This window comes from Geotrypetes seraphini, chromosome 2 (genome assembly GCF_902459505.1).
Source record: "Geotrypetes seraphini chromosome 2, aGeoSer1.1, whole genome shotgun sequence".
In the NCBI taxonomy this organism is placed as follows: Eukaryota; Metazoa; Chordata; class Amphibia; order Gymnophiona; family Dermophiidae; genus Geotrypetes; species Geotrypetes seraphini.
Genome location: NC_047085.1, coordinates 52,801,462 through 52,828,848, shown reverse-complemented (window position 1 = coordinate 52,828,848; position 27,387 = coordinate 52,801,462). Strand labels below are relative to the sequence as shown.

General features: G+C 42.6%; 1 protein-coding gene across 1 annotated transcript in view; it reads right to left on the bottom strand.

The window, feature by feature from the left end:
• Positions 1-18,531, bottom strand: part of CSMD3 (CUB and Sushi multiple domains 3) — a 1,852,015-nt gene extending 1,833,484 nt beyond the window's left edge. The window contains exon 1 of the mRNA XM_033933128.1: positions 18,176-18,531. Coding sequence (XP_033789019.1) covers positions 18,176-18,362 — 187 coding nt within the window. The 5' untranslated portion in view covers positions 18,363-18,531. The remainder of the gene's footprint in view (positions 1-18,175) is intronic.
• Positions 18,532-27,387: the final 8,856 nt, after the last annotated feature.

The following is a 27,387-nucleotide window of genomic DNA, read 5'->3' as shown; positions in this document are numbered from 1 at the left end:
CTGGAGGGTCAATATAAAGCTTTACAATTCAACACTAAAAAAAGCTAGGAAGAACTTCTTCGGTGATAAGATTTCCAGATTCAACAACCAGAACAGTGCATTGTTTAACATTTGGCGCTCCTTAACTACAAAAAAGGACCCCACCTTGCTTCCCTCGTCTCCGTCAGCCGATGCTCTAGCAAAATTCTTCAATGAAAAGGTTACCACCCTAAGATGCTCCTTCCCGCCAAAAGGTATATCCCGTGCAGGAAAACTAGGAACATCCCTCTCCTTTAGAACCACAGAACTCTGGAACAACCTTACATTCCCCACTCAGAAATTCAAGCTCCCTCCAACTTTTCCGCAAACACTTGAAAACTTGGCTCTTTTCAAAAATGTAACACCTCCCCCCTCTCTGGTACCCTGGCCCCTCTATACCCTCTTAGTTCCTATCCTATAACCCTTCATTGGAGTTCTTTTCTATCCTAACTCTGTAAACCGTGCCGAGCTCTACGCTTGCGGAGATGGCGCGGTATACAATTAGTTTAGTTTAGCGGATCAGCAATTTCATGTTTGAGTTCTTTCAGTACCCTGGGATGTATACCATCTGGTCCAAGTGATTTATCACTCTAACTTGTCAATTTGGCTTAGTACATCTTCCAGGTTCATCAAGATTTCTTTCAATTCCTCTGCCGCATCACCCTGGAAAACCATTTCCGAATTGTGTGAGTAATGTAACCCTTTACATTTGTCTTGGTGGGGGAGAATTCAAACGGTCAAAATGATGATTTTGCCTGTAGTTTGCTACCAAATGGATATACCAGTTTATTTTCAAGTTGTTCTTCATATTCTTGTTTAACTTTCTTTATCAATGCTTTGCATCTAATTTGCCCGTGCTTATGACTCTTCTTATTTTCTTCATTTGGATCCTTTTTCCATTCTTTAAAGAATGTTTTCTTGGCTGCAATAGTCTCTTTTACTTCGCCTTAATCATGCCAGCTCTCATTTTCTCTTCTTCCTACCTTTGTTAATACATGGAATACATCTGGTCTGCACTTCCATGATAATATTTTTGAACAACATCCACTCCTGGTTTACAGTTCTGATCTTTGCCACAGACCCTTTAACCATTTTCCTCACTTTATCGTAGTTGACCTTGCAAAAATTAAATGCTGCTACAGTAGATTTCTTTAGCGATGTCACTCCAGTTATCAGCTGCCAATAGGATGGTGTATCTTTGGCTGTTAAAACATACTGGCTAGCTGCTGAATATTGGCCTAGCCAGCTGTATATCAGCTGGCCAAACATAGACCAGAAATTCAATGCTCGTAACCGGATATGGTGCTAGCACTGAATTTTCTGTATAGCCATGGACTGCAGGATATCACTGGTGATCTCCAGCAGTCTGAAAATCAGGGGGGATTGTGCTTAACAAGAGTATATGGACTTGGGCAGGGCATAGATGGGTCAGGGGAATGCCTATGAATCAGATGCACAATTTATAGAATACTACCATTTGTGTATAATTGCCTTCAAACATTTACAGCAGCCTTTAAGAACATAGTGGGACAAACTGAAAATCCATTGAGTTCAGTGTCCTGTTTCCAACAGTGACAAATCCAGGTCATTACTATCTGGCAAGATCCCAAAGGAATAAAACAGATTTTATGCTATTTATCCCAAGAATAAGAAATTTATTTTTCTATATTTTTTAACAATTGTTGTAGGAATTTGGCAAAATCTTTTTTTAAACCCTGCTAAGCTAACTACTTTTACACATACTCTGGCAACAAATTCCAGAATTTAATCACATGTTTAGTGAAGAAATATTTTCCTGATTTGTGTTGAATTTATTACTTAGTAGCTTCATTGTGTGCCCTCCAGTCCATGTATTAAAAAAAAAAGAGAGTAAACAAGCGAGTCATATTAATCTATCCTGCTCTATCATATCTCCCCACAGGTATCTCTTCTCCAAGCTGAAGAGCCTTAGTCTCTTTAACCTTTCCTCAAATGGAAGTTGCCCCATTCTCATGACCCTTCTCTGTACCTTTTCTAATTCCATGGCATCTTTGTTGAGATGTGACCAAAACTGCATACAATACTTGAAATGCAGTTGCACCATGGAGTGATAAGAAAGCATTATAATATTCTCAGTTTTGTTCTCCAATTCCTTTGCTAATAATTCTTAACATTCTGTTTACTTTCTTAGCCGCCAGTGTTAACTAAGCAGAGGTTAGCGACATATCATCAATAATACCACCTATATTAAATATTTAAAAATATTAGATCTACTTCAACATTACAATCTATGTACTTCCTCCTACATAGAGCTCATTGGACACTAGTAACCCCCTCTTTTACAAAAGGTACGCTAAGCTTTTTACCGCACGCTAAACACGTGCTAAACGCTAACGAGCGCATGTTATCCTATGGGTGTGTTAGCGATTAGCACACACATTGATTTTGCGTGTGCTAAATCTGCGCTAAATCGCTTAGTGCGTCTTTGTAAAAGAGGGCCTAAAACTTGCCAAGATAACAAAAACGATATCAAACATATGCTGGTCATATAATATTGAAATAGGAAGTCGTCTTCACATGATTTTTGAATGTGTACATTTAAAGAGTTATTGGGTTAAAGCAGGGGTGCTCACACTATTTGGGCTTGCGAGCTACTTTTAAAATGACCAAGTCAAAATGTTCTACCAACAATAAAATTTTAAAAAACACAAAGAACACTGTACGCAGAGAAAATGTTAATTATCATTTATATTCTGCGGGTTTTCAAAGAGGTCAAGGCAGATGACTTTATGCAATGTCACCTCAGTCACAACTAAACAAAAATAGATAAATATACCCCCTCCCTCTTTACTAAACCGCAATAGTGTTTTTTAGCGCAGGGAGCTGTGCTGAATGCCCTGCGCTGCTCTCGGTGCTCATAGGCTCCCTGCGCTAAAAAACACTATTGCGGTTTAATAAAAATGGGCCACAGTTCAAAATATAGACAGCAGATATAAATTCTCAAAACGGACACATTTTGATCACTAAATTGAAAATAAAATCATTTTTCCTACCTTTGTTGTATGGTGATTTCATGAGTCTCTGGTTGCACTTTCTTCTTCTGACTGTGCATCCAATATTTCTTCACTTCTTTCAGCCTCCTGTATGCTTCCTCTCCTCCAGACCTCATTCCCTCCTCCAACTTTTTCTTCTTCTCTCCATGCCCCCTTTTTTTCTGTCTTCCTGTCCCCCCTTTCTTTCTTCCTTTTTCCCTTCTTTATTTCTGTCTCGCTGCTCCCCCTTCTTTCTGTCTCCCTGCCTACTCCCAAGCCACTGCAGCCGCCATTGGGGAACAGGCCTCCAAACCACCGCTGCCCTAAGCTCTCCCTACTTCCCCACACAGAAGCATTGGGCCGACTAGATTTCCTCTCCCCGACGTAATTTCTGAAGTTGGAGAGGAAGTTCCGAGCCAGTCAGGCAGCGATTGGCTGGCTCGGAACTTCTTCTCCAATGTCAGAATTGACGTCGGGTGGGAGAAGTTGGTTGGCTCGGTGCTTCCGAGTCGGGAAGAAAGAAGAACGCGAAGGCAACACGATCGACTCGCGTTGCCTTCGCGATCTACCGGTCGAGCGTGATAGACCTTTTGGGCACCCCTGGGTTAAAGCATGGAAAACTATTTCTAATATCATACATATTTGACCACTGCACTCAAAAACACTTAACATGGGTCATTTAGGCCTTAAAACCCGTTTAGTAGTTCCTAAAAGTAGATTATTTAATATATTGATATTTCTGGCAATCAAAAATATACTACACCATTGGAAAATTTTATCAAAAATAGAATTTAATACTTGGTGGAATATGATATGCTTAACTGTTAAATACGAACAAGTTATATTTGAAAAAATTTAAAACTGTTGGATCTTATCTTAAAATATGGGATCTACTTCAACAATATTGCACAACACCTTCATTATACTCATAAATAAACTCCCTTAACATTCACATCTCTCAAAACCTTTTACATCATACACAACATTCCAGTCACTTACATCAATCCATTTAAAATGTCATCATGTATATCTGAATCTTATAAAATACTTCTCACATTGCCACCATCATACATTTAACTGGCTATTGAAGATAACACAGTTGCATGGTTATTGTATCATTACTGATATTATTTCACTGTATAATGGCAGCTATCTTTTGCTATCATTTGTCAAACTCTGTTGTTCTTTGTACTTTTGTAAGTTTTTAAAATGTAATAAAGATTTTCATGAACTAAAAAAACCACCACCACCACCGCAATCTTTGTCCTAAGAGGCGACTCTTAATATGGAACCTTGTTTACACATAGCAAAAGACTGGGTTACTCTTCCCTACATGCTTCACTTTGCACTTGCTCACATTGAATGCCATCTGTGATTTGGATGCCTATTGAGCTAGCATAAATGTTTGCACTTAAAGTTAGGCATATACCATATTTCCTCATATATAGACCGCAGTAAATGCTGATATATGTTTTAAAATTGATAGATAAGCCACCCCATGGCATTAACCATGGCTTTTCTTACTTTTTTTAATCACCCCCCCCTTCTTAAATACCTTCTTCGCTGGACAGCTGCCTCCTCCAATCTTGCGGCCAGCGTTGAAGGGCAGAAGCGATCTTTTCGATCTCCAGCCTGGTCTCGTGCCGCTTCCTGAATGGCTGCCGTCGGTTCTCATGGGATTCGCGAGAACTTATGGCAGTCATTCAGGAAGCGGCACAGGGCCAGGCTGGATGCCAAATAGATCGCTTCTGTCCTTCACCGTTGGCCGCAAAATTGGGAGGAGGAAGCCGTCCAGCGAGGGAGGTATTATTCCGGCGCCTAACTTTTGAGAATTTAAACAAAGCAAAATCCCACGGATGGCATGGGAAATTAAACACGACTACTAGTAATCATTAAATATGCAAAAGAGGTTTGAGACCTGTTGGTCATCTTCTGTATATTTTTCTAAGGGGGGGGGGTGCATACAGGGTTCAGGGTGGTTGGGTAGGGTTGGAATGGTTGGGTGATGGTTTACTACTCTTTATAAAATGAAAAGTATTTTGTTGTTGTTGGATGTTTGTTCAGTTGCCCTTGCTGTACACTTTGTTATCTTTTGTACCCACAATAAAATTTTTTTTAACATAAATATGCAAAAGACAGTTCCTGTTCGAAATAGCTTACAATCTAATTATGACAAACGGGACAAAAAGGGTGAAATGTTTAGCCTGCACACCCCTACATAATTTTGTATCTTTATTACGTTATAGTCCTTGTTTTACACTTAATCCTCCACTGCCCCTGGGACAGATAGGGAAAATGTTTGAAGTACCTGTATATAAACCACTTTGAGTGTGGTTGTAAAAAAAAAAAAACTACAAAAATGTGGTATACAAGTCCCAATCTTTATCCCTATTTTGTTAGATTATTCTTGACTCTATCCCCTTCCACCTTCATCTTATGTCTACTTGTCCCAGGCTTTCTTTTGATTCAAAGTCCACCCCCTATACTTTTAGGTTACAGATATATTTAAATTATACCTGAGATAGTTAAGTTAGCCCTGTACAGTATACTTTATGAGAAAGATCACTGACTGTTTTAGTAACTGCATACTTGACTCAGTCTATCCTGTTTATATCTTAAGTTGTGATGTCCAGAACTGTGCACAATTGTACACATGAAGAGCCTTATACAGAGACACTATCAGCTCCTTTTTCTGCTGACAGATTCTCTCCTTATCTACCCAAGGATCCTAATGGTTTTTGCTATGCCTTTTCTACCTCTTTGGCCACCTTTAAATCATCAAATATAGTCACCCTCAGGCCTGCTGTACTGTACCACTCCCTTAGCCTTTTTCTAAACCAAATGTATGGCCTTGTCATTTTTAGCATTACATTTTATCTTCCAAATTTTAGACCATTCTTCAATGTTCACTGGAATTCTCTTCATGTCATCCATATTTTCCAGAATATATTGCAAACAGTAGTATCTGCAGTGAGGTAAACTTCATCTGACAACTCTTCTGCAATATTGCTTAAAAAAATGTTTAACCAAACCAGACCAAGGAATGATTTCCTATGGCACACAACTCATAATGCCCTTATTCTCTGAGTGAATGTCATTTATCACAACCTTTTGTCACCTCTCACTAGCCAGTTTCTAACACAGAGGACACATCCAGGTAAATCCAAATGTCTGGTAGCCCTAGGGTTAAGTCTAATCTAATCTTCCATTTGTGTGTCGCACTGGCTCTAGGCGACTTACAGTGAAAATGAAAGAGAGGGGGAGGAGGGGAGGGGAAGGAAGAGAAGGGACAGGGGAAGGAAGGGAAGGAAAGGCCTAAATAGCGGGAGGAAAGATGGAAAGATGCTAATAGTATCAATTGTCGAAGAGAAGAGTTTTCAGCTTCTTCCGGAATAAGGTATAGTTGGCTTCCATTCTGATTGCTTCTAGGAGAACATTCCAAGTTTTTACTCCCAGATAACAAGTTAGCATGGAGTGGAAGGTTCGCCTGTAGTGAAGGTTTTTTGTGGCTAGCATGTTTAGTTGAATTCTGTTAAGGATTCTTCTGGAGGTAGACCAGACCGCTGAAAATAGTAGGATAAGGGGAGCAGCTGAGTTTCTGTGAAGTATGTTGCGTAGGATGCATGATATTTTGAAGCTTATCCATGAAGGCATGGGGCTATTGTTTGATGAAGGCTGATGAGGTTAAGTGACTTGTCCAGGGTCACAAGGAGTGGCCCTGGGCTTGAGCATGCAACTTCAGGGTGCCACGGCAGCAGTCCGAACCATTAGGCCACTCCTGCCCACTGAACACTAATGCTTAAACTTTTTGTCATTGGTGCTATGAGGATATATTTGCCGGTGATAGTTCTGCTTTGCCACTAGCTCTGTGCTTTTGGGTCTTTGTGCCACTGTTTATTTATTTATTGGTTTATTTATTTATTTAAAGAACTTATTATCCGCTTATCTCCTAAGCAGCTTACAGTAAACATGCAAGAGGTCAAATTTTACCACAAATTTTCCAATGTATTAAAAACATTAATCAGCTTTGTTTACATTTATATTGTTCAACAAAAAAATTGTAGTCATTCTCAAACATTATATTGGATGTCAGAGGGACAGCTAAAAGCTAAGACGAAAAAATGAGCCTTAAGTAGTTTTTGAAATAGCTGTACATTGTTACAAAAACGTATTGCTCCGGACAGACCATTCCAAAGCAATTGAAAAACAAGACTTTCTAGTTGAGGCATACTTAATGTCCTCTCTTATTCTTGCAACTAACAGCATCCTATTTTCTAATCTCAAAATTCTATTAGGTTTATATATTTTCAAGCATTTGGTCAGATAGTCTGGAAGGGTGTCATATATCCCTAGATGGATTATTTTCAAAATCTTAAACTGAACCCGATGATAGATTGGCAACCGATGTAATTTCTTTAAAATTGGTTTTCAACTTATTGACCCAGAGGCTGTGTTTGTGATTGACTAGGAACAATAGAGATGAAAATTTATGCTGCACTCCAATCTTACTTTAAAAAAAAAAAAGGCCTAAAACCCTGTTTCTGGAGACATTCAGGTATATATATATATATATATATATATATATATATATAAAAAATCGGAGGTATGTATGTGTGTATGTATGTGCCGCGATCACGCAAAAACGGCTTGACCAATTTGAACGAAACTTGGTATGCAGATCCCTCACTACCTGGGATGATATGTTCTGGGGGTCTCGCGGCCCACCTGCACACATGGGCGGAGCTACAAACATAAATTCAGATTTCACCCATTCATGTCAATGGAAAAAATGTAAAAAGCTGCCATTCTCACAGTTATTCAAAAACGGCTTGACTGATTTGAACGAAACTTGGTATGCAGATCCCTCACTACCTGGGGTGATATGTTCTGGGGGTCTCGCGGCCCACAACTCTATGTTGCTTGCTCAAGGGTGGGTTACCCAAGAATTTATATGTTCTTGCTCCAGGAGGTGAAACTAAAAATGTTGTTTATAATCACGTTTTGCGTTAGTTGTATTGTATTCATTTTGTCAATTATTTCACATTATAATTTGAATTTTGTACTTTTTATTAAGCTGTAAAAAAATAATTTCATTCACCACTATAAAGTATCTTTATTTGAATCCATTTACAGTGTTATTGCTATAATTAAATACCCGTGCAACGCCGGGACATCAGCTAGTATATATATATATATATACATACATACACACACACCGAATGGGACATTTTACCATAAAACTCTGAGCATGACCTAATCCAGTGGTCTCAAACTCTTTGCAGTGCCACATTTTGGATTTGTAGGTACTTGGAGGGCCTCAGACAAAAATAGTTAATGTCTTATTAAAGAAATGACAATTTTGCATGAAATAAAACTCTTTATCATTTATAAATCTTTCCTTTTAGTTAAGTCTTAATAATAATAATTTATAGCTAAAGAGATATGATCAAGAAACTGTTTTATTTTACTTTTGCGATTATGATAATCATACCAAGGGCCTTAAAATAGTGCCTGGCGGGCCATAAGTTTGAGACCACTGACCTAATCCTTTTGGTGCTTCTTCAATCCATGCCCACAGGTTTTGGAGGATTCAGGCCAGTCAGCACTGCTTTTCCTCTCTTGGTCCTTTGGAATGTTTGTGCTAATTTACCCTCTCCTGGTTTCAGTGGCATAGTAAGGGTCAGGTGAAGGGGGAGGGTGTCCGCCCCAGGTACCATGTTGGTGAAGGTGCCAGCACCTCTCCTCCTCTTTGCCCCCTCACCACACACGTGCTCCCCTTCCCGTTCAACACCATGAACAACTTCAACGTGTTGCTCATGACTGTGTCATCTGTCCCGCTGATGTCACTTCCGGGCACCACACATAGGATGTGACATCAGAGGGAGAGCCGCTGGGTTCGTGAGGAGCATGTTGAAGTTGTTACTCACAGTGGTGAAATAGAGATACGGGAGAAGGGAAGGGGTTGTGCAAGGCAGGGGGGAGGATCAGTGAAGGGGCAGTGGGGCAGAGAAGAGGGTGGGGGAGGGGCACCTCTCACCCTCACTATGCCACTGCCTGGTTTCTAGTGTTCTTCCTACCAATGTTGGTGCTGCTTTGCCTTTTGGGGGTCTTCATTCTAGAACATATGAATTGCCGCCACTGGGTCAGACCAGTGGTCCATCGTGCCCAGCAGTCCGCTTCCATGACAGCCCTTAGGTCAAAGACCAGTGCCCTAACTGAGTCTAGCCTTACCTACATACATTCTGGTTCAGCAGGAACTTGTCTAACTTTAACTCGAATCCCTGGAGGGTGTTTTCCCCTATAACAGCCTCCGGAAGAGCGTTCCGTTTTCTACCACTCCCTGGGTGAAGAACTTCCTTACGTTTGTACGGAATCTATCCCCTTTTAACTTTAGTGAGTGCCCTCTCGTTCTCTTCACCTTGGAGAGGGTGAACAATCTCTCTTTCTCTACTAAGTCTATTCCCTTCATTATCTTGAATGTTACAATCATGTCCCCTCTCTACTATGTCATTTCATAGAGACCTGGGGGTCTTCATGCCACTGTTAGTTGCCTTTGTCTCTCTTATGATGTTGTGGACCTTTGCTGTTTACTCCATGGCATATGTCTGACAGCAAGTTTAAACAAGTTGATTTGCAAGTGGATGAAAAATCCCTAGCGTGTAAAATTGCTTTCTTCATTGACTTTAATGAATGTAAATTATCCGACTGATCCAAATAATTTGAGCGTTGATTTTCAAAGCAATTTAACCAGCCAGAAAAGGCTCCTGGCCAGTTAAATCACATGGTGCTAACTGGTCATATTCAGGGGCACTTAGCTAGACAGTGCTGCTGAAAATGTCCAGTTAGCACCCAGTGTGAAACTGGTTATTTTGGAGGCTTTCCGGGGCCAGAGTCAGCACTTAGCCAGTTAAGTGCCAATATTCAACACTTACCTTGGCCAAGGTAACTGCACAAATAAAACTGCACTAAAGTCAGTATGTGATTCACCAAAGCCAGTTAAGTGCTGAAAACTGAACTTAAGCACCGTACCCCTGGAAATGCCAGAGCTCGGACATGGCCCGACATCGAATTTCTGGGGATTATGTCGACAGTAGTCAACAAACACTGATCACCATTGACCGAATATTGGGCCCTTGGAATGCAAAAATGAACAAAACAAGTGACTGAATCAAACATGAACCGAACCAACAAATGTTGCTGTGCACACCCCAACAGAAGACAGAAGGGGGCCTCTTTTACTAAGGCGCGCTAAGCGTTTTATTGTGCAATTAGCACATGCTAAATCAACGCATGCGCTAAACGCTAATGCGTCCATAGAATAACATGCACGCGTTAGCATTTAGCGCGTGTTTAGTGTGCGCTAAAAAGCATAGCGCGCCTTAGTAAAAGAGGGGGAAAACGGAATAAAAACTTTAGAATATACACATTTATGTTTGATAGCGCTGATTCAACAATAGCTAGTTAATTTCAATTTTTACCAGCTAGGTTTAGGGCTCCTTTTACTAAGCCACGTTAGCGTTTTTAGCGCACGCAACATTTTAGCGCATGCTAAACCCGCGCTACGCGGCTAAAACTAACTCCAGCTCAATACTGGTGTTAGCGTCTAGCACGCGTGACAATTTAGTGCGCACTATTCCGCGTGGTGATGCCCTAACGCGGCTTAGTAAAAGGAGCCCTTCGTGCATTTTCAACTGAAAACCGACTTAGGTTCAGTTTAAAATTCAGTTCAAAGATGTCCAATCAAATGTCACCTTGGGGTCATTTTCAAAACAGAAAAATGGCACAAAGAAGCAGATACTGTAGATTTTTATTTTTTTTCCAAATTATGCACATCACTATTTTCCAAATTCAGGGTTTTTTTAAAAAAAATCTTTATTAATTTTTAATATTTTCATTAAGTGAATACAAGGAAAAGAATACATTTTACACTTTATACATCAGCTAAAGTCTTTACAATATATAGTGAGATCAACATATTTCAGTTTTAAGATGCGTTTAAATGTAGTTCATCTAAATCTCAAGAGGATATGTTGGTAGGCATGCTTTGGGTAGGACTAGAGCAGGCTTACAATTTGGACTTTTTTTTTTTTTGTGACAATGAAATATTGTAAAAGCATCCAGGGCAAAAACAAAATAGGATTTTTTTTCGCTAGACCTGTTTCAATAATGACTAACTGTCCCAAAAAAGACAGGGGACACTAGATGGAGTTACAGGAAAATATGATGCTTTGATTATACTTCGGTAGATTCAACAGGTATTTTATTTATTTTTTTTTTTTGTTCAATAAATTTTTATTCAGTATTTTAAAAAAATACACAGAGCAATTCAAATACATAAAAGTAGTATAACATTTTGCATTAATATACAGTTAATTATAAAGGCCCTAATTATTAAGAAAAGCTCAGAGTATTGGATTTGTTTGTGGTGATGTATGACAATAGAAAGTGAAATAGGACAAAGTAAAAATTGAAAGAGAGAGGAAAAAAGAAGAGAGAAAGAAAAAAAAAAAAAAAAAAAATTTTTAAAGAGAGGAGAAGACAGGAGTGTCTACATAGTAGAATGTACATATGAATCTAAAAATGACCAGGGTGATTTTTTTGTTTTTCCAATTCATGGATTTTACGGAGTGAAATTTTATTTTCATATGGTATTCAACAGGTATTTTAAATACATCTGCCATTTGTAATGCAGACTTGCTTGTGTGTGTTGTATAATCTATGCAAATAGGTGATTTCCCATTACAGTTTGCAAACTATAATAGTGTTATGTGAAAATGTAAAGTGTTACTGCTGCTCTCTTATCTCGATTACTTCAGGACGGATGAAGGAGTTCACATCACTAGAGGCAGCCCAAAATTTAGCTGTGCCCAGGATCCAATTTGAGCCAGTCATTACAATATATTTGCAGCTGGGAAAATGGGTTGCGTTTACTACTCCCACCCACACTTTTTTAAAAATAATTTTTGCTTCCGAGAAAGATGACGTCCAAGACTATTCAGCCTACAAATTATAGGCAGTGACTTTTATTTGAACAGCAGCAGCAATGAGTGGAGGCAGCTAATGTTTAATGCAGTGGACTGATCCTAGGGAACTGGGTTCAATTCCCACTACAGCCCTTTGTGACCCTGGGAAAATCACTCAACCTGCCATTGCCTCAAGCACAAAACGTGGAGGGGCATTTTTGGCAGTGCTAGAAATTGAGGCCAATAAATAAATATCAGGGTGGGAAAACATCCATTTTCGAAACCATTAGACATCCAATTTTTTTTTATTTTTTTTTATGACCTGTTTGGTCGCCTTGGCCCCTAAATACATCTAATATTTTTGGCCATCTTTGAATACCAAAACATCCATGTTCAAAACATCCTAATCCAGACCATTTGAACATGGGAGGGGCCAGCAAAGTAATGAATTGGCCACATAGACATCCCAACAAAGCAGTGGGGCACCTTAGATGGCACTGCTGTGAACTTCACTTAAAGGGTGTCAGATGTATATCTTAGCATTACCCCCTTATAATTTATGGCAGGGATCTCAAAGTCCCTCCTTGAGGGCCGCAATCCAGTTGGGTTTTCAGGATTTCCCCAATGAATATGCATGAGATCTGTGTGCATGCACTGCTTTCAATACATAGTCATTGGGGAAATCCCGAAAACCCGACTGGATTGTGGCCCTCAAGGAGGGACTTTGAGATCCTTGATTTATGGTGAGCCCCCCAAACCTATTATACCCACTTGAGTACCACCCCAATACCTCTTAAGGCTGCAGGTAGCACCTATATGGCAGTATAGTAGGGACTGGGTTGGTTTTGATGGGCACATACTTAATACCACAGATGTTGCCCTTATGGGCCTGGGTCGTCCTTTCTATGGTTCACTAGCCCGCCCACAAGGCTACTTAAGACACCTGTGTGCTGCTCTACTAGGCTTCCCCATACGAGATGCTGTTGTTCTAGACCAGGGGTAGGGAACTCCAGTCCTCGAGAGCCGTATTCCAGTCGGGTTTTCAGAATTTCCCCAATGAATATGCATGAGATCTATGTGCATGCACTGCTTTCAATGCATATTCATTGGGGAAATCCTGAAAACCCGAATGGAATATGGCTCTCGAGGACCGGAGTTCCCTACCCCTGTTCTAGACCCAGGTATGCACCATTCTGTTCTCATTTACGTGTGACCACAGGGAGAGCATGTGTCAGGGGGGGTGTCTTACCTTGATGCATGCTGTGGTCATCTAGTCCAATGGTTCCCAACCCTGTCCTGGAGGACCACTAGGCCAATTGGGTTTTCAGGCTAGCCCTAATGAATATGCATGGAGCAGATTTGCATGCCTCTCACTTCCATTATATGCAAATCTCTCTCATGCATATTCATTAGGGCTAGCCTGAAAACCCGATTGGCCTGGTGGTCCTCCAGGACAGGGTTGGGAACCACTGATCTAGTCAGCTTGGGCACCTCTGTGGCACTTAGGCACTTCCAAAACAGGTCTAGCTCTGAGCATCTAAGTTCTGTCCAGGACATCTTGCAAAACGTTTTATCGCTGCAAGATGTCCAAGTCTAACCCGCCCTTATGCACACCCAAAGCCTGCCCATCACATGCCTCCGCCATGACCATCTCAAGCTCGGGATGCACAGTGGCTGCGATTTCTCGCTAGACGTCCAGAAAGGCGGTTTTGAGGTTTTGATTATCAGCACTTGGACGTCTTGGCGCTTAGGTCGTCCAAGTGCCAATTTAGGATGCTTTTTGGATGTTTGCTCTGATTATGAGCCCCTTAGGCCCTCTTTTACTAAGGCGCACTAACCGATTAGCGTGTGCTAAATGCTAACACGTGCATGTTAGTCTATGGACGCGTTAGTGTTTAGCGCGCGCTAATTCAATTAGGATCCTTTAAAAAAAACATCAAACGCCTAAGAATCATTCAGAATGCTGCAGTGCGCCTTATCTACAACCTCAAAAAAAAAAATCAGATCATGTAAGCCCTTATTACAAAAAACTACACTGGCTGCCGATGGAGGCAAGGATCATCTTCAAATGCGCTTGCCTCTGCTTCAAAAGCTTAACAGGCTGGTCTCCAATCTACCTATCGGATCACTTTGAACTTTCAGGCCTCACCCACACTCGTAATGGCCACCTGTTTACCTTCCCGTCCCTAAAGGGCTGCGTCTACAAGAGGTTCCTCGATAGATCCCTGGCATTCCAAGCAGGCAAATGGAATAAATGTCTTACCACTTTCATCTCTAGCTCACCCTCCTACCAAACTTTCAGGAAATCAATCAAATCCTATCTCTTTGACAAATTCCTATGACTCCCCCCTCCACCCCCCCGCCTTGTATCTCCGACATACCTCCGGATTCCCTGACCACTCCCCTACTCGTTAAGCTATGCTGATTGACTTATTTGTAACATCACTGTATATGTACAGTCTCTTACTCTGTTAACCGCTCTAAACTGTTATGGTACTGCGGTATACAAAAATAAATTTAATATTATTATTATTATTATTAATCGGTTAGCGCACCTTAGTAAAAGAGGGGGTTAGTGTGTGAGCCACTAGGGACAGAGAAAGTACTTGCATATAAATGTGTACAATGTTGCCTGGCACTATATAAATGATTAGTAGTAGTAATGCATCAATTTGATTCAATATCAGCATTTAGCATAAGGAACAGGATCTTGTTCATTTTGCTTATGTATATCCATCATCATCATGGGGAAAAAGAAGGCATTCAAACTGGAAAATAAAAGGCAATCCGTTGACAAAGCTAAGTGCCATCTTCCCCAAATACATCGGGTCTGTATGTTATTCCCCACTACAGAGCTGAACCTCCCCCCCCCCCCCAACCCCCCTGGAGGTTTAATACCTTGTAGACAACATGTTGACTTTGAAAAAGATATTGTAGAGCTAATCACGCAGGAAATGTTTTATTGTAGGTATCATGGTTAATAACTAACTTTAGGTACTGAGGCCAGAAGTATGTGTGTGGCTTGCTATTAATCTAAATGCAAGTTGTGCCGACAATTGTATCTTTTTGAAATTGAAAATAATAAAATCATTTAAAAAGCTGTCACATGCTGCTTTATCTTTTCTCCTAGAAAGTTTCCTTTTTAGATAGTCTCTTGCCCTAATTCACAGTGTAGTTTCAATAATAATAATAAACCCTAGAAAATATATCTGAAGCAATATGTAAGTTTTTAACAACTATACTGAGAAGGAGATGTCTTGTGTGCTCCCCTCCAACTTCTTCATAGAAGTCAGAGAAGCACCATTTTTCCAACCTGCCATCTAGATGACTTTGGTATATCAGTAGGTAAATTACCACTGCTTTTCCCATCTCCTGTCGAAATCAAATGGAGCTGTTTACAGACATGGTGCAAATGCTACAGTCGAAAAGATAATCTCAGGGGAAATAATTCCATTTGTTTGCTGAACTTCTCTTTAATCATCTATTGCACTTCACTTATCCACCCTAGAGCCAAAAGTACATGTGCTGAAGGGAACCGTTCCATTCTTATAAGCACACAACATCTTGGAAATGTTTGTTAAAAGTAAAAATTTAATGTATTGTTTACTGGACCAGAACTCCATATTCCTGCAGATATGCAAATGTTATCCGATCCCTGAAACTGTATCGACTTATTAAATAATAATAAAAAGATCTATATGTTCTTAAGCCACGACTCTTCATCCACTTTCTGCATAATTATCTCCTTAATCTTTTCTTCAATCGTGTTCTTTACAAGGAGGTGAGAGGACAGGGTGGCAGGGCAACATTAGACAACGTGACTCTTACTGACTAATGAACCGTGTCGGATGCTCAGTTCATCCGATGGCATGAAAATTCTGGGCATCTAGCAAAAACGTGTGTCAAAAATTATAGATAGATTTTTTGGGGGGGTGGAGGATTTGGCTTTAGGGGCGTTGGCAGTGTCTGGAGCTCTCGTCGTGGCAGGAACACATCTAAGGCTACATCTGCTGCAGCTACTCAAGCGAGTTACCCGGGGCACTGAAGGAAAGCAAAGTGACTTGCGCCCCATAATAAGCCTCCTTCACGCTTATATTTTGGAAAATGTATATTTGCCAGTTTAGCAAACGCCAATAATTAGCTTGCCACTGGCTTACACTATGAAAGAGGCAAGGTTTAAGCTTTTTTTTTCTTTCAATTCTAGGCTTCAGCATGTTTCACTTATTTGTTCTTCCAAAGCAAATGGTTTTCAGTTTATTCAACAGGTACCTCAAAAAACTCTCACTAAACCATGGCCATTTTTCATAGTATGAGGAATACACTGAGCTTCATTTTTGTAGGATGCTGCCTCCATGCGACTCCTACTCACTAAAGCAGGTTGTGTGTCATCCATTAACTACAGGGTCCTTTTTTTCAGATAAGGGATACACATATTTCAGGTTGTTCCTGAGTTTTTAAGATAAGAGCAAGAGATTGCACACAAGCGCACACTTTCATACAATTTATTTCACAGGAAGAAAATTGTCCACGAGATATATGTGTTTTCTCGTAATGGATTTATACCATACTGCAAATTCAACTGCACCTGTTAAGGAAGGAGCATAGAAGCAGTAGAAATGATTTAGCGTTTAATTTAGGATCTTCCTCCAAGAGTAGGAAAATGCATTCAATCTCTCTTTTTTTTGGTGGGGGGGGGGGGGAACAAGATGCATAAAAATTACTAATCATCTTGGCATAGCACAGAAAACCATAAAGAACACACGGATGCTGTAATTAGGCTGTAGATTAACATTCTAAACATGTCACCTATAATCAGATACAGTGTCAAGATAACGTAGGATGAGGTAACCCCGAACCCCACCGAACATGGATTATCATTTCCACGGAATGCAAATAGACTGCTTTCTTTGCGGAGGGGAGACCAGCTGCAAGCTCTACAATAAAGTGTTTCATCAAGACAGAGGAGATTGCACTTTAGAACAGCATTCCTTGCGAGAGCCAAAAGATACAGTTTGCATTTATTCACCCTCTCTATACATATGCAATAGCTGAGGCGTGAAAAGAACCTTCTCTCAATAAAAAAAAAAAAAAAAGAGATCAATAACACCTAGGAACACATTATTGTGCTGAAGAGGACAGATTTGCCAAAAAGCCAATCAGTTATAGCACCCAGAATAAGTAGGGGGGGTACCAGAAAGGACCTTGATATAGTACAAATACAGAAAACAACCTACATACAGCTCTGTGTATATTAACTGCTCAATATATCATATATCTGAAAATGTATATATATATATATATATATATATATATATATATATAATCGTGCTGCGATGGCTGATTTCAGAAACCGTACCCTTACTTGATAACTGGTTCTTCACATTATAAACGTTTGCATTTGTTGCTGTGTGGGTGACATATACCATTATTGTTCTATCTTAAAATCATTTTATTCCTAGTAAAAACACTTTCTTATTTTCATTAAAATATTCAAGGGGGGGGGAGGGGAGAGATGCCATTCATTTTAGTCGGCTATACCGTACATTAAATACGATACAGTTTATTATGGCCTCAGCAGAACTGAAAATAAAGAGTCATGCCTGTACAGTATATTTTACGTCAGTTTGGGCTATATGGAAGAGTATCGGCATTATGTGACTTCGAAAGCTCCTCTGCAAATTTTTACAACTGTAAAGCTTAGTAACTTTCCGTTTGGAAGGGACTAAACTCAGCAAACAAGCCAATACATCTCTAGCAATTCCAGCTGGTACGAATTAGCCGTATGTGTGATGCTTTTTTTTTTTTTTTTTTTTTAACACTCAAGACAAGTAATGCCGCTCGAATATACACAGTAGTTAGAGGCTTCTATGAACCAACTCACGTATTCGTTTGAGCATACTGCAAGAATATTTATTGGGCTCCAGCTCAATCACTGCATTGAACGCCAAGCCTGGCAAGCAAAAAAAAAAACAAAAAAACAACCAACCCGCTTCCCCTCTCAGAATAGCTCGGAATCCACTCCTTTCCGCGCGAGGATCCACATATACAGGTGTCTATCTATATGCACCAAGCGTAAAAGTCAGCGGCCAGCCTACTGCGGCTCAAGAACTTGCCGTGCCCTCAGTTCCAAAAACGAAGAAGGCACTAAGACATTATTTTTGGTTCCCCCCCCCCCCAACCTACCTTCCGCACATGTAACCACCGTTAAAAAGACCAGGTTCCACCAGGCAAATCCACTCGGAATCCCCATTTTCGGCAGGCAGCCGAAGCCCGGCCGGCCACATTTAGCACATCCTCGGCTGCCCGAGTCGGCGGCTGCAGAGCGCTTCTTCTTCTTCTCCCGGCTTCCCCCCGCGCAGAACGCTTTCATATTATTCAGGAGCTCCTTCGGTGTAATTCCTTAGTCCCTCGGCCAGGCGCAGTCGAGCTGCTGCTGCTGCTGCCGCTGCTCGGTCACAGCACAGAGTGAATGGTGTTTCTGGGATACCACAGCAACCTTGACGAGGACTCAACCATCTCTCCGACGGGGGCACGCAAAGTCTCAGCTAACTCGATCTCTCTCCCCCCCACCCCCCTCTTTTTTTTTTTTTTTTTTTCCTTCTTTCCTCTCTTCCTTCCCACCCCCGGACTAGATCTACCTCAGGTTTGGCTCGCTCCTGAGCGCCAAAGAGGAAAGAGAGAGCTCGTTTGAAACCCCCCCGAACGCTAGGCGAGAATCGGGGAAACGTTATTTGGCGGAACAGTTCAGATTTTTTTTTTTCCCCCCTGGAAGATCAATTCTGCCTGTGAAAAGGCTAAAAAAAAAAGGGGGGAGGGGGATTGTTTTCACTGCCGCCTGAAGGAAAATATAGGAACTAATATTTGAGATCCATGCTGCTATTGATGAAATTAGAAGTTGCAGAATTAATATATGCATGCGGTGGACTGGTATTTTGACGGTAGGTGGGTCTGCGCTCAAATAATGAATACACTTTATCGCCATAAGTGGACGTTGGCGATTTTAAGGCACTCAATATGTATCATGTGTAAAGTCAGTGAGCGGGTAGAAACCCCACCGCTACTTTCCAATTATTTACTTGTAGGTGACGTGCGCTAATCGTACAAATAACTGCAATCACGATCAATCCTCCCCTTCTCACTCATCCCGAAGAGTTAAGGTGTTCGACAAGCAAAGAACACTTGTGCCATCTACAGGTTGCCAGTCGATGATCTGTTAATTACCGCAGTTTCTGACGGGGCGCTCGGTTTTTGACACTCTTCCGCCGAGATGTGTGTCCAGACTTGGGGGGGGGGGAAGAGAGAGAGAGAGAATGTACAGTCTGATATCTTCCTGCCCCCAAGAGCTGCGAGCTAAGATTGGAGGGAGGCTCGCTAAGCGCCACAAAATAGCATAAAAGGGCAATCGCAAAATCCCAGCTGGAGTAAAAGGAAAATCCGCCTCCCTTTGGGTATACGTGTGCTTTTTTTTTTACCACCATATTCTTAGTATGAATGAGAGGTGTCGTCCATAAGGCGGATTTCTTCGTAGTCGGACGGGCGCAAAACACGGTCACTGGGAGTGGAGGGCTTGGAGCGAAGGCACTGCGCGGTTTTGCAGCTGAAGCTGCCCGCGTTCTTCACTGTTGCACGCCTTGCCCCTCTCCCTCAGCTGCATCCGTAAGTAGGAGTACGTGCAAGAAGACCTGCTTTCTGGGTGCTGTCATTAAAAAAACGAGCAATCTATTCTTAAAGTGGTCTGCCCTACATCCTGGAGATCCTGAGAATTCCGCAAATCCTGGTTTTACCGTGTTCCCTAAAACACGCTGCTGACTACCGCGTGTCGGCCTACCTAGCTTGCTCGTGCCCTACATTTTGACGCGTGCTGATGGGTCGGATCGCGCGGGGACGCTTTGGGGACTGCGTCAGTCCGATCAAAAGGCGCCTCTTCCTAAACGGGCTTGCTAAGCTCCCGCCGAAGATCCGATTCGAGAGGGCCCGTCAGCTTTGATTCATTAGGGGCCACGCTGGGGGTAACGTTCAGCCGAAGGTGTTCACCCACAGCAAGGGACTGCCCTTGATTAAAAAAAAAAAAAGACCTGACGTCTGTTTTCTGATCTGGGGCTCTTCATTCTTAATCCTAACACTAGAGAATTTCAATAAACATGCTATGTAACATAAATTAAGTAATATGTGCTCAGTGACGTGAATATTCAAAAATGCCACTGGAAGGCTATGAGATGTTAAACTACTTACATCATTGCACAAGCCCTCCCTGCCTCCATTCTAAATAAATAGAATAAGTGACAAAATACTTAGCTCAATAGATCTCTTGCACGTTGCAGAATTAATATATGCATGCGGTGGACTGGTATTTTGACGGTAGGTGGGTCTCAATAGATCTATTGCAAGTTGAAAGCAGGGGAGTTGTAGCCCTTAAAGTGCAAAGGTGTCCTTAACCAGCTGGCAGTGTGACCAAATTCTCAATAAAGTGCATAAAATATGTAGTCCCAAAACGGGCAAACAAAAACACAACTAATCACTCAAAATCCTTCATCTACATAATCCACTGGTTGTGTTATTTAAGGAGTCTTTGCTTTGCACTTTATGGGCTATAACCCTACAAGAGCCTACAAAGATCTATTGAGCAAAGTATTTTATCACTTATTCCAGGGGTGTCCAACCTTTTGGCTTCCCTGGGCCACATTGGCCCAAAAAATTTTTTTCTAGAGCCACACTAACACTAGCTGATGAGCAAAAAAAAAAAAGGTTGAGTAGGTCCCAAATTTGCAATCACTAATATAGAAGATGTACGTATCTAATAATAAACCTTCATTAAAGGGACACTGTGGAGTGGAACCCAAAAAAGCAGTAATACTTATCTGACTGAGTGATCCTCCACCTACACCGCTGACAGTGGGAATAGCCACAGGCTTCTGCATCCTGGTTCTCCCATTCACTTCTATTACAGCTACCACAAATGGAGGATCGTTTAATCAGGGTAAATATTACTGCTTTTTTGGGCCTTCCACTTTGAGCTTAGGCTCCTTCAAAATGAATATTTCCCCTGCTGTAGCTAGTAGGGGTCCCCAAGCCTCACCAACTTACAGCTAACTCCTCCCCCTCCAACTTCCCAAGTTCTGCAGCTGGCAGCAATATTGCAGAGCTGCTGCCTTCCCTCTTCCCTGCCCCCCCCCCCCTTGGCTTTCATGCATACATGAAAGCAGGGGCAGCTTGAGGAAATTGCCATTGGCTGCAAAGCTTGGAGATTTTGAGTTGCCAGACTGGAGGAAGATGTCTTCAGTTGGCAGGGCTTGGGAATCCCCAATAGCTCAAGTATTTGTAAATTGCACTCAGGCAGGGAGAAACTTTGCTGCTCATCCACTAATTTTGGGCTCCAGTCCCTCCCCCAAATCAGCCGTATATGACTACGCCACTGAATACAAAAATAACTGTGATGCACATATCCCAAAGCTAACATATTCCAGTTAATAAATTCAAAATAAAACCATTTTTTCTACCTTGTTGTCTGGATGTTTTGTTTTTCCATCATCTTGGTCCCAGTTTCTCTTTCTGCTTTTTCTCTATCTTCAACTAATTCTTTTTCCAGTGTCTGCTGTCCATTTTTTTTTCTCCTCTTCTCTCGTTCCATTTCCTTCTTTTGCCTGTCTTCAACGTATTGATTTTTCCCTTTCAGTTTTCTTAACTTTTTCTTTTCTGCCTCTGTCCATTCAAAACTTGCCTTTTTCTCACCCTTCTTTTTAAACGTTCAGCTACCTCTCAATTCTCCATCTTCTCAGTCCCTAGCTCTCCCATTTCCCATCTCACTCCTTCCCACTCAAATCTTGCCTTCCTTTCTCGCCCTTCTTTTTAAATGTTCAGCTACTTCGCTATTCTCCATCTTCTCTCAGTCTCTAGCTCTCCCATTTCCCATCTCACTCCTTTCCCAGCCTCCTATTCCCTTCTATCTACTCCCCATTATCACATTTCTACCACTGTACTCGCTGCTCTCTCACTCATCTTGTCATCTCCCTTTTAACCTCATCCACATGGCTCACCACTTTTAGAATCCCCCTCCCTCTCTCCACTGGTCAGGCTATAACTCCTTGTCCCTTTCTTTCCATCCCCTAGCATCATCTTATCCCATCTCTCTTCCCTCCTGCCCTTCCATGATTCCATCTCTGTTCCTCTTATTTCCATGGTCCAACATTTTGCTCCTTCTCTTTTCTATTTTTCTTCTTCCCTCCCCCCTTGATGCTGAACAATGAAATGGAGAAAAAAAGATGCTGCATCTCTCTGCCTTCCATCCACAGGCCTAACATTTCTCCCTCCCTCCCATCCCCAGATCCAACTTCTCTCCCTTTCTCTTCCCAACTGCCCCCCCATCCCATCTCTCTCCTGCATGCCTGCCTCCCTTCCCCAGGTCCACCATTTCTTTCTTTTCCCAACAGTTCTCCCTTCAAGTATCTCTTTCCCTGTTCCTCCACACCACCCCAGGTCCAACTTCTCTCCCTTCAGACCATTGCCCACCATCTCTCTCTCTGTCCTCTGTTTCTGGTCCCATAAGCTCTCCCCCCACTCCCAATCTGGCACTTCTTTTAATTCCCCCCCCCCAAAAAAAAAAAAAAAAATAAGTCCAGGAGGCTTCCTCAGCCCAGCATGTTCTCCCCCTTCTCTCTGCACCCATGCATCTCTACCTCACTCCTCTCCCACCACCATGTCCAATAATTCTCTCTCTGTCTCCATCCCTCCACTCTCTGCCCAACAATTCTCCTCTTTCTTTATCTCCCCAATTGCACCTTCTCTTTCCCTCTCTCAGACACCCAATTCTCACTTTCTATTATCTCCCTCACCTCTGCATCTCTTTCCCTCCCTCCCTCCATTCTTCTATCTTATGGCTCATGCTCCCCTCTATCTTTCCCTTCATTCTGTGTCCTAAATTCATGCTCCTCCCTCCTTCCATCATTTTTCCTAAATTTGTTCTCCCTCTCAAGTCCTCTCATCTCACACCCTTATCCCTCCCTCCCTTCTGTGCCCTGGGTGTTTACTTTCAGGCCGGCTCCGTCCTCACTGCTAGTCATCTTTTTTGCTGAAAGCCGCAGGCAGCGCCTCACTCTCAAGTCCCAACACACCCTTCTCCCTCCCTCCCTTCTGTGCCGCGGGTGTTTACCGTCTTGCCTGTTCCCTCCTCCATCTTGCTGCAGCGTTTGCTTAAAGCCGCGGGCAGAGACTTCCACGTGCCTCCTACGGCTGATCTGGAAGCGTTTCCTCTGACGTTGCGACGTTAGAGGGAAAACTTCCGGGTCAGCTGCAAGAGGCACATAGGATCCGCTGCCTGCGGCATTGAGCAAACACTGCAGCAAGACGGAGGAGGGAGCCAGCAATACGATAAACACCCGGGGGCGGCAGAGGAAAACACTGCATCGCCCTCAACCCTTGAGCAGGGCCGCACAAAATACTTCACGGGGCCGCAGGTTGGACACCCCTGACTTATTCTATTTATTTAGAATGACAGCAGGGAGGGCTTCGGCAATGATGTAAGTAGTTGAACATCTCATAGTGGCATTTTTGAATGTTCACATCTCTGAGCATATATTTAATTTATGTTAGATCATGTTATTGAAATTCTCTAGTGTTAGGATTGATATTTTTGATTTTGAGAATTAGACATAAGGGCTATCAGTCCTCTCCACCCCACGCCTGGATTTTTTTTATAATTGTTTTCCAGGGACTGATTTACTTCCATACTGGATAATGCTGCATTCTCTCTTATTAGGCCTGTCACAATGAGTTTTTAAATTACTCTTATGGAAATTCAGAAATTATAGGTCTCTATGCTTCTGCACAGCCACATATATATATATATATACTTGTCTGTCTTTATTACAGGAATAAATAAAATATAGTGCAAATAAAGTGTCTTTAGTCTAATTTCAGGTTCTGAAAAGCAGCCTTGTAGCAATTCTATAAGCTAACTCTGGAGCATCCTATAGGTAGAGCAAGTTCTTTTTCATGCTTGGCAAGTACAGGTCTCTTTTTGGCAGGGCATAAGCCTATTGATCTTACCGGTTACAGGTCAAGGATGAAAGTGACTTGGCAAAGAGCTGAAGTCAATCACTATGATTAAACACTCTCAAGAGTTTTTAAAGGGTGTCCAGATTACAGCCCCGTGCTAATGGTGCATCATAAACCTTGACAGTGGCTCTCTATCTCGTTGAAACTGTACATGCTAATATTTGTGATGGATGTTTAATCAAACCATGAGCGGTTTCCTGCTCCCCCTGCCCCTCCCCCCCCCCTCATTTATGACTTTTGACTGTATTCTGAGCTGAGAAAAAGCAGAAAGGAAGAAAATAAACATACGAGTATATGAAAATAGTTTTTAACCTATTAAATTCTAAGTAATAAATTTGGCCACTGCTTGTTATAAAGGTGAATAATTACAGTGTCTGTTTTCAATGTGTGGTGTAATGGTATTGAATCACATGGGAAATTACCAAGTGATTAATACAGTGCATAAACAGAGTATTCAGTTTTATTTTGTACTCAATTTTTAGCCTAGGTTCACATCAGGAAACTTGTCTTATACAGTCAAACCTCGGTTTACAAGTGCACCGGTTTGCGAGTGTTTTGCAAGACGAGGAAAACATTCGCAAAATCGATACCTCGGAAACTGAGTTTGACTCGATTTACAAGCGCCATCCCCTGTGATCCGGCATCCCCCCCCAGCAAACAGGCATCCCCCCCGCTCGCGTCGTTCCCCCCCCCCCTTCGATCCTACATCCCCCCCCCCCGAGCACCGAAACAACATCCCTTACCCCAATTGGGCACCGGCACCAGCACCAACTCACAGGACATGCCGGTGCCCGAAGATCCTCCCTCTTCTGTGCTGGGCTGGGCGGTGCGTTGGAGATCCTCCCTTTTGCCTGTACTGGGCTGTACTGGCCCTTGAGCATTTGCACATGCTGAAGGCCTTTTGGTCTCGCTCTCTCCGAGATTCTCAGATTCAGAATCTCGGAGAGAGCGAGACCAGAAGGCCTTGAGCATGCGCAAATGCTCAAGGCCCAGTACAGCCCAGCACAGAAGAGGGAGGATCTTCGGGCACCGGCACCAGCATGTCCTATGCATTGGTGCTGGTGCCGGTGCCCAATCGGGGTAAGGGATGTTGTTTCGGTGCTCAGGGGGGATGTAGGATTGTGGGGAAGGGGGGGGCGACGTGAGCGTGGGGGAAGATTCTGGTTCGCAGGGGGGATGCCGGATTGTGGGAGGGGGGTATGGAGCAGTATCGGTGGCTTCAAAGGGGGGGGAATGGAGCAGCGCCGGGGGGGGAGGTGGAACAAATCAAAGCGAGTTTCCCTTACTTCCTAAGGGGAAACACACTTTGATATACGAGCAATTTGGTTTACGAGGATACTTCTGGAATAAATTATGCTCGTAAACCAAGGTTCCACTGTAATATCATATCTGTGTGTCTATTCATTTGTCTGTCCTCCTTGTATGTGTCCCCTTCTCCCTTAACATATTTATTTATTATTTTTTTATGAATATCTGCAGTGTCAGCAAGATTACCCAAGGCACTGTACAACAAATATGAACTAAAACACAGAGGGCATAATAAAAAAACAAACAAAAAAAAAACCGTCTAAGTCCCCTTTTGGCCTAAGTCAGTAGACGCTGAAGTTGATAGCAGGGAAATGTCAATTCTCAAAAAAATGTCCAAATTGAGGTGTTTTATTTTACAATGGTCTACCTGCACGTTCAGCAATCTACACTACACCACATTCCCAACCAAAAAATCACCCAAGTCCCAAATGCCCAAACCCAGACCTTTTAGGCGAAGGAGGGGCCAGTCCTTCGCCTAAAAGCAGGATTTTGTAACCGGTGTCTATCAAAAAACAATGCCAGTTACAGAATCCTGTAACTTCCCCACCCCACCCCCGGCAACGATCACAGCAGGAGAGATGCCTAATCTCTCCTGCCATGATCGCAATTCCCCCCTCCCCAAACTGCCACGAACCGGCAGGAGAGATGCCCAACCTCTCCTGCCGATACCGCCAACAAAATGGTGATGACTGGCAGGAGGGATCCCAAGCACTCCTTCCGAAGATGGCACCCCTGAACCGCCCCCTCCCCCGATACGGGCAGGAGGAATCCAAGGCCCTCCTGCCCACAGTGTACCCCCAGCCCCCCTCAAATATGGACAGGAGGGATCCCAGGCCCTCCTGCCCACGGCGCACCCTCCACACACCCTCGAATATGGGCAGGAGGGTTCCCGGACCCTTCTGCCCATAGCGCACTCCCCAGAACTCCCCTGAATGGCACCCCCGAACACCATCCCCCCACTACCCGGAGCCCCCCTAACCCCGGACACCCGCCTAGCTTACCTGAATGCTGGCTGGACAGACGGGTCTCAAGGCCGGCTGGCAGGCCCGCCATCCTTGGAATGGCAGGCCTGGGGCCTTATTGGCCCAGGCGCTTAAGGCCTCGCCCATGCTGAAGGGCTATCAGGTAAGATTTGCCTCTTTGCGGATGATACCAAAATCTGCAATAGAGTAGACACCCAAGATGGTGTGAATGACATGAAGAAAGACCTAGCGAAGTTTGAAGAATGGTCTAAAATTTGGCAGCTAAACTTTAATTCTAAGAAATGCAAGGTCATGCATTTGGACTGCAAGAACCTGAAGGAACAGTACAGTTTAGGGAGTGAAGAACTTATGTGCAAGACTTGAATGTGATTGTATTTGATAATGTTAAGGTGGCCAAACAGGTTGAAAAGCTGGCAGTGAAAGCTAGAAGGATGTTTGGGCGCATAGGAAGAGGTATGGCCAGTAGGAAAAAGGAGGTATTGATGCACCTGTATAAGACTCTGGTGAGACCTCATTTAGAATATTGTGTACAATTCTGGAGACCCTCATCTTCAAAAAGATATAAAAAAGATGGAGTAGGTCCAGAGGAATGCTACTAAAATGGTGTGTGGTCTTTGTCATAAGGCATATGGGGACAGACTTAAAGATCTCAATATTGTGACAGTTCAGACCTGATAGTCAGCCCTGACACACAAGAGTGTAGTGAAACAGTGTTTCCAGGCAAGCAAGCTTATAGTAGGAAACAGTATAAGCCATCCAGAGCTGCCTATCCACTATTTCAGCCTAGGCAGAGCCCTTTTAGCTGAGAGGAAGAAAATCTCTTAAGTGACCACCAGGGGAGCCAGAGGGAGCTAAAGCCTGCTTCCACCTCAGCTAGGTTTTGGTGTGGTTCAAACAAACTTAAACCTAGCTTGCAGAAGCTATCCAGAGGAGTTGAGGAACAGTGTCTCAGAAAAGCTCTCCAGCCAAAGCAGTGGATCCAGGCAAAAGACCCTATAGACTGGCAGGGTCCAGAAGAACCTCAGACTCCAGGGCCATGCATAGGAGCGGAAA